Genomic DNA, 8,175 nt, shown 5'->3' with positions numbered 1-8,175 from the left:
GATGTACGGTTTTCTGGTTACTTACGGAGACTATAAAATATACTCATCTTCTTCAATTCTGTACCGTACTTTGGACGCTTGCGTTTCCGCGGTAAAAAATTTCTCGTTTGATGTTCCTGATAATTTTCCATTTATCCTCCGCTATTTCAAAGTCAAAGATATTTGGAAAGGAGAAGGAAAATACGGTTTTATAATTGTTGGTGAGGATGGAGGAATTAACGAAGTATGTAATGGATTATACGGTTCGTTCGAACGGTGTGCGGAAGATATGAGAGAAATATGTTTAGAAAATGATAAGAAAACTTTAGTAGTGTTTAAAGAGATAAGTCCAGGAATGAAATATTATAAATTTTCTAAATTTTCTAAGGGTGAGAAAGCTGATTAATATGTATTTTAAACATTCTAGTACATGTGTAATTGCCGGTCCTTTCCAATCCGGAAAAACCACATTGGTAAGAAAAATGATTCACAACAAAATTTATGAAAATCCTCCGAAGAAGATTTTATGGTGTTACTTATTATATTTACCGTTTTGTTACTTATTATATTTACCGTTTTTTCAAGAAGAAGAGGATATTACATTTATGTACGGGTTACCCGAATCTGTTCAAGGATGGGATTTGATAATAATCAATGATCTGATGCATAAACTGTCTCCAAAAACAGCATTTTTGTTTACGACAGAATCTCATCACTGTAATGTAAGTGTGATTTTAATAATGCAAAATTTGTTTCCAAAAAATAAGATTATGAGAGATATAAGTTTAAATACACATTATCTGATTTTATTTAAAAATAATCGTGATGAGAGTCAGGTGAATTGTTTAGGTCGCCAAGCTTTTGCGGGAAAATTTAATTTTTTCATGGATGCATATAAAAAAGCGACAGAAAAGGATTTTGGTTATTTGTTATTAGATTTTCATCCTAAAACAGATAAGAAATTTTCTGTGAGAGATTCTTGTTTTCCAGACGAACGAGGTATTTTTTGGATTTACTTACCGATAAAATGAAAAACGTAAAGAAAAATTATCATATGCTAGCGCTTTTAGCGAAGACTACTCCTTCACAAAGGAAAGCCATATTAAAAGAAGCCACTCCCAATCAAGTGAAAGTATTGTGTGAAATTTGTGATAATTTGCGGAGAGGAAATATACCCACCGATGTTCGTAAATTACGAAAATATAAAAAAATTATCAGGAAATTAAGCGAAAAACGCGTTCCTTTAAATACCAAGAAAAAAATTTTGGTTAATCAATCTGGCGGATTCCTTCCTCTTCTACTGGCGCCGTTATTGTCTATGGCAGGAGGATTAATCGGTAAAGTAATAGGAAAAAGAATCTAATGGCGAAGCAGATGGCCTTAGTTCCTCCCGAATTACTGATGAGTTATCAAAAGCCTGAAATAAGAATTGGTTCTAATATCGAAGAATTACTCGAGAGTACAAATTTACCTGATGACGATAAAGTCAAGTTATTAAGTCAATTGATTTCGAGATATCAGAGAACCGTTCACGCTCCTAAAGAACCTGTCAGAGTATCGGTTGTATCTAACCAAAATGAAGAAACAGAATCTCAACCGAAAGAAGAAACTGATGACGACGGATTTATGAAACAAATAATTTTATCAGTACCACAATTATATCAAAAATATATACCTCATTTAATCGCTAAGTTGGATCAAAGTCATTACGGATGGAATTCTAAAGGTGAATTAACAATCAATGAAAAACCCGTTATTGGGAGTCATATAGTAGACTTAGTTTCGTATGTAATGAGAAATAGGAAAACTGCATTACCTCCCGTTGGTTTCAAAGACTTTTTTGATGGCTTAAAGAAAATAAATATTCCTAAAGAGTGGATTGGAAACAAAAGTTTGGCGACATCACCAGAAAAAATATTCGATCAATCATCATCGGTTGAAACTCCAGAAGAAATTTTCTCTCATCAGTCGAAAAAATCTAAGAGGAAGAGGAAGAAAAATCTTGAATGGAAAAACTTTTGAAATCGATATACTATAATCCTAAATCTCCAGCGTCTTTCGGTGGCGTGAGTAAATTAGTTAAAGAATCAAATTTACCGCGATCTGTTGTTAAAAAATGGCTGTCTTCTCAAGTAACTTATACGCTTCATAAACCTGTAAGAATTAAATATTCGCGACGAAAAACTATAAGTTTTTATCCTAACGATTTATGGCAAGCTGATTTAGTTGTATTAAAACAATTTTCTAGATTTAATAATGGAATAAAGTATTTACTAACTGTAATCGATGTATTTACTAAGTATTGTTATGTTGTACCGATAAAAGATAAAAAACCCCAATCGGTTTTTAAAGCTTTTCAAATGATTTTTAAAAAAAGAAACATTCCGAAAAATTTACAAACTGATAAGGGGAAAGAATTTTATAATAAATTAGTAAAAAATCTTTTTAAAAAATTTAAAATTAATCATTATTCGACTCATTCAGATACAAAAGCTGCTGTTGTTGAAAGATTAAATAAAACTTTGCGAAATAAAATATATAGATTATTTACTTATCGTAATTCTTATAAATATATCGATAAATTATCGGATATTGTGAAAAGTTATAATAATAGTTTTCATAGAAGTATCGGTATGTCGCCGTCGGAAGTTACACCTTTGCATCACAGCTCTATTTTCGAAAAGTTGTACGGTATAAAAGGACAGAACACGTTTAAATTTAATATTGGCGACCTCGTTCGAATTTCGAAAATACGTAAAACATTTAGTCGAGGATACCTACCGGGTTGGACGGAAGAAATATTTATTATTTACGATCGTTTTTCGTCTCATCCTCCGACGTATATATTGAAAGATTTAAATAACGAGATTTTGGAAGGAAGATTTTATACAGAAGAATTACAGAAGGTAACAAAATGATGCAGTCGGACTTTTTCGTCACTCTGATAAGCAACGCCAGCATGGAGTTATTTCCCGAAAATAAGCAGTCTCATTTCACCGTGAAAATGAGTCCACCTATTGATTTACGCGGGAAATGGGTAGTAGGTCTGAGCGAGGTTATTATTCCTAGATATTGGTTCAACATATCAAATCATAATAACGATTATACTATTACTAGACATAAAATTAGAAGAGAAAAAATAACTGATGTAACATGTGAGATTCCATTAACTACAGGCGATGAAAATGAAGGGACGCTTTTCCATTGGATAAACAAGAATATAGTTTCGTTAACAGGATCTAAGTTGGCAGAATTTGTTTTAGACAAGGATTATAAAAACGTAAAACTAAATTTGGAAGAGGGATTCGAGTTGCGTATTTCGAGAGAAAAGGCTCATAAACTACTTTATTTTTTAAATTTACCGACCAAAGATATAGTATTTAAACAACGGAGTTCGAGTTTAATATTGCGAGATGCGAGTGAGGAATATCTATCAAATCCTAGATTTTATAAAGATCAATTTATAACTTTAATAGAAAGAGATAAAAAAGTTGTCGAGGAAATCGATGTAGAGGAAAAAATTTTTATTCCAATCGGGTTATATTCCTCTGTTGAAAAATTTCTTGGAATTTTTAAATATATTAAATTAGCATTACTACCTAATAACAAAATCGTTTTAAAAGTTCATAAAAATATAACAATTGAATTCGGAAACGAATTAAAAGATTTGTTAGGATTTAAAAAAAGCAAATTTTCCGAAGGCGAATATGTGAGCGACTATCCCATCGAATTATCTGCGGGAATTTCAGAAATTTTTATTTATTCGAATATCGTTGCTTCTCATCGTGTTGGGGATATAACCGCTCCACTTTTAAGGGTTATACCTGTAATGGGGGAAAAGTCAGATCAGATAGTTAGAGTCTACCAATCACCTCTATACCTTCCTTTACGACGTAATTATATAGATACAATCGAAATCGAGCTGAGAACTGCTAGCGGAAAAGAAATAGTCTTTTTTGGAGGAAAGACATTATTAGTTTTATCCTTTAAACAGATATAAATATTGGTATATTTTATTTATTAACGTTAGTTCGTCTTTGTGAAGTAGAAAATGAAGCTCGATCCGCGAGATTGTATAGATTATTACTGCAATCAGGCAGGAGGAACGGTACTGACACACGAGTTTCCATTATTTGCACGACAATTTGGAAGAGGGACTTATTTTGCTGGACCGCAAATACAGAGAGGATACGGATTTTTTGGGGATTTATTTCGTAAATCTATTCCTATTCTTAGTAGAGTAGGAAAGTATCTAGGGGGTAAAGCTTTAAAATTTGCATCGAATGTCGGATCAGATGTAATTGGAGGGAAGTCGTTTAAAGAATCTACAAAAAATCGTTTTAAAGATGTACGATCTGAAATTAAGGAAGACGTGCTTAAAAAAGTGCAGACGGGATCGGGTATAAAAAGAAAACGACCGAAAAGATTAACTCAGTCAGAAAAGAAGAAGAAGAAGAAGCAAAAACTTAACGATATTTTTGGTAATTAAGAAACAATGAACGTCCATTCCTGCGGCTGTACCAAGTCCGAATTAGATTTGTTTAAGAATGTTGGAATACAGATGGCTATCGACAATACGTATGAAGTAATCGCTCATCCTGTGGCCGCAATTAACGATAGTAGATCACCTATAGAGTTTCTTATATCAGGATCGGGTGAGCATTATATGGATCTACATTCGATTTATCTATGTGTTCAGGCGAAAATCGTAAAGAAAGACGGATCAAACCTCGGCTTGGAAGAGAAAGTTACTCCTGTTAACTATTTTTTAAATAGTTTGTTTTCTCAATGTACTGTTTTTTTAAATGACAAACCTATAATTACGCAGGTTAATTACCCGTATCGCGCTATATTAGATGCCTTGCTATTTAATTCGAAAGAAGTGCAGGAAACTTTTTTAACGAGCGCGTTATTTTTTAAAGATACTGCTGGACAAATGGATTCGATAAATCCGTTAGATGAAAATAATACAAACTACGGATTAGTTAAAAGATTTAACATCAGCAAAGGAAGTAGAATAATAGATTTAATGGGACGTCTTCATATCGATTTAGCGAACCAGCCTAAGCTTCTAACGAACAATGTAGACCTAAGAATTAAATTGGAAAGATCTAAAGAAAATTTTGCGCTAATGGCAGATAACGACAACTATAAAATTATTATTAAAAACGCATCGCTGAAAATTAATAAAGTAGACGTTAGTTCGTCAATACAGATAGGAATTGAAAAAGCATTACAAACCGCTCTAATTAAGTTACCATTCAGAAGGACAGATGTTAAAGTCTTTACGTTAACTAGCGGGATTCAGTCTACAAGTATATCAAACGTTGTTATCGGTCAACTACCTTATAGAATAACTCTCGGATTAGTTTCTAATTCTGCATTTAATGGAAATGTGAAGCGTAATCCTTTTAATTTTAAAAATTATGATTTAAATTATATATGTTTATCAAAAGACAATCAAATGATTCCTTCTAAACCCTATACTCCGGATTATACCAATAAAATTTATGCAAGAAATTTTATCTCGTTATTTGAAGATACCGGATGTATTCATCATCATAAATCTATAAATATATCGTACGACGAGTACCGAGACGGTTATACTTTATATTGTTTTGATCTTACCCCTGATAAATCAGGCTCCGAGAATCACGTTAGTGTTAACGAGCTGGGAAACATTTCTGTGGAATTAAAGTTTTCGAAGGCGATACCGGAAACCATAAACGTTATTTGTTTGCTAGAATATAATAATACCTTAGAAATCGATCATTCACGAACTGTATTCGTCGATTATTAATGAATACCGTTACGTTGTGGAGATTAGCAGCGAGCGATCCGAAAATAAAAAGAAATTTTGGAGGTGTTTTTGCATCTGACAATCTACCGTTTCGAGTTGGTAATAAACAATCTTTTATAATTAATTTAGATGAAAAAAATAAGCCCGGAAGTCATTGGGTATCGGTATTTTTTACGAAAGATAAAAATTCTTGCATTTATTACGATAGTTATGGATTAAAACCGAGGAAAGCGAGTATCATCAGATTTATAAAACGAAATTCAAAAAAATATTGTTGGAATAATATTATTCATCAAAGTTTGTTTTCCTTAAACTGTGGTTATTTCTGCTTATATTTTTTATATAAAATTAATAGAAATCTATGTTTATCAGAACTGCATGTAACAGATAAATTTTATAACGATGAATTTGTTAAAAATTTTGTTAAAAATAATTTTCATTTATCAAAACCGATTGTAATAACCAATAACCAGTGTTGTAATTCAATAAAATAAAATCTATTTAAAATATGAAAATTGTGTTTTTTATTCACAAAACTTACTATTCATTTTTCTGCTATCCGAACCTCTGGCAGTATTTATACTGATACAGGATTTTCCTTAATAAACAAGTTATGCATTCACCCTGACCCACAAAAATAGGTAACCGGATTTTTCCAATTCGACTTGACAGGACATGTTACAGATTTCCCCCATTCGACTTGACAGGACATGTTACAGATTTTCCTATTCGACTTGACAGGACATGTTACGGGATTAGGTTAATCTATCATGTTTTTTTTTTTTTTTTTTTTTTTTTTTTTTAAAAAAAAAAACGACAATAATCATCTGATTTGATGTGAATATCGAGGTGTTTTTTATATATGAGTTAGGGTTAGATATAATACTGATTATATCCAACAGAATTATGTACTTTTTCAATACTTAAAATATAAAGAAGTTTTATTTAATACATACCTGTTTTCAAGGAAGAATTCTTATCCTCAGATGTAATGGTAACAGAGAGCAACATAAGTTTTTTATTATCTAGAGATTATATACGTTTTAAGTTTTTAAAAAAAAATGATTTTGTTCTTAAAGAAAAATATAATTTTTGGTGTTAGTGATTGATATCGGCAAGTGAATTATGGTAAATATTTTTACTGATCTTTATAGATAATATACAACTTGTTGCTAGATCCAAATCGAATTTCGTCTTTTTGTTTTCACCACCTCTTTTCTTATCAAAATCAAATTCTACAATTAGTTTAATTTTATTTAAGTTTTCATTATATCATCAATGATGCCACTAATATCACTAGTATAGAGAAACAAAAACTGTCATAATATAATTTCTTAACGGAATTATTAGGCGAAAAAACAGCTGTCCTCTACCGCCATAGTTTGAAGACAAAAAGCAGCTGGGAAAAACAGCTGTACCCAAGTTAAAAGACTAAAAACACCTGTGAAAAAACAGGTGTGCCTTGTACCCCAGTTAGAAGACAAAAAAACACAGTGTCGGAAAACAGCTGTACCCTAGCACCGTAGTTAGAAGACAAAAACACAGCTGTCTGAGTTTAAAGACCAGCTGCGTTCCCACGACCTAGATAATAACTCTTCGAAGACAGGACAAAGAAGTAGCTGAGGATAAAAGCCGCTGAATTTTTCCAGAACTTCACTCATCGACCAACCTTCCTACCGAGAACTTCACTCATCGACCAACTTTTCTACCGAGAACTTCACTCATCGACTAAGAACTTAACTCATCATGTCTGACATCGGTAAGTAATTTTTATTTTAATAATAATAATACCTACCTTAATTTAGATTATAATTTTTTTATAAAATTAATTGTAGAATTTGATTTTGATTTTGAAAAAAAAAATAAGAAAAGGGGTCCTAAGCCTAAAACACCCGACAGTAATGAAAACAAAAAGACGAAATTCGATTTGGATCTAACAGCTGAGAAAAGTAAGGAAATCAAAATTCCAGACTTTAAAATTAAGATTAGTGAATCTGAGAGAATCGAGATACAGGAGTTTCAATCAAATTTTTATGTATGTATGACGAAAAGTAAAGGGTCATATCCCGCTAATAAATATAATATAAATGTAAAAGATTTTACCAAGTATAAACAAGCATTCAACGCAATGGGGCAGCATTTGGATGAATACACCAAATTTTAATAGTATGGTATAATGTTTTTTATACAAATTATTGATTGTGTCACGTTTTTATGATATAATGGTATAACAGTTTTAAAATATTTACGTAATTTTTTTATAATATAATGGTTTTATATAAAAATATTGATTGTGTGAAGATTTTACCAAGTATAAACAAGCATTCAACGCAATGGGGCAGCATTTGGAAGAATATACCAAATTTTAATAGTATGGTATAATGTTTTTTTTTTTA

General features: G+C 31.4%; 1 protein-coding gene across 1 annotated transcript; it reads left to right on the top strand.

Moving 5' to 3' along the window:
• The first annotated feature begins 4,444 nt into the window (after positions 1 to 4,444).
• Positions 4,445 to 6,568, top strand: LOC111640936 (uncharacterized protein F54H12.2-like). The gene has a single exon (XM_023387026.1). The coding sequence runs from the start codon at positions 4,475 to 4,477 to the stop codon at positions 5,777 to 5,779; it is 1,305 nt and encodes a 434-aa protein (XP_023242794.1). The 5' UTR covers positions 4,445 to 4,474; the 3' UTR covers positions 5,780 to 6,568.
• The last annotated feature ends 1,607 nt before the right edge of the window (positions 6,569 to 8,175 follow it).

This window comes from Centruroides sculpturatus, unplaced genomic scaffold (assembly GCF_000671375.1).
Source record: "Centruroides sculpturatus isolate CEXI.00-Female unplaced genomic scaffold, Cexi_2.0 scaffold1347, whole genome shotgun sequence".
Classification (NCBI taxonomy): domain Eukaryota; kingdom Metazoa; phylum Arthropoda; class Arachnida; order Scorpiones; family Buthidae; genus Centruroides; species Centruroides sculpturatus.
This window is presented reverse-complemented; position numbering and strand designations above follow the sequence as displayed.

What these genes read in the sequence shown, in the direction of transcription:
- LOC111640936 (XM_023387026.1), top strand. Translation starts at nt 4,475, where the DNA reads ATGAACGTCCATTCCTGCGGCTGTACCAAGTCCGAATTAGATTTGTTT.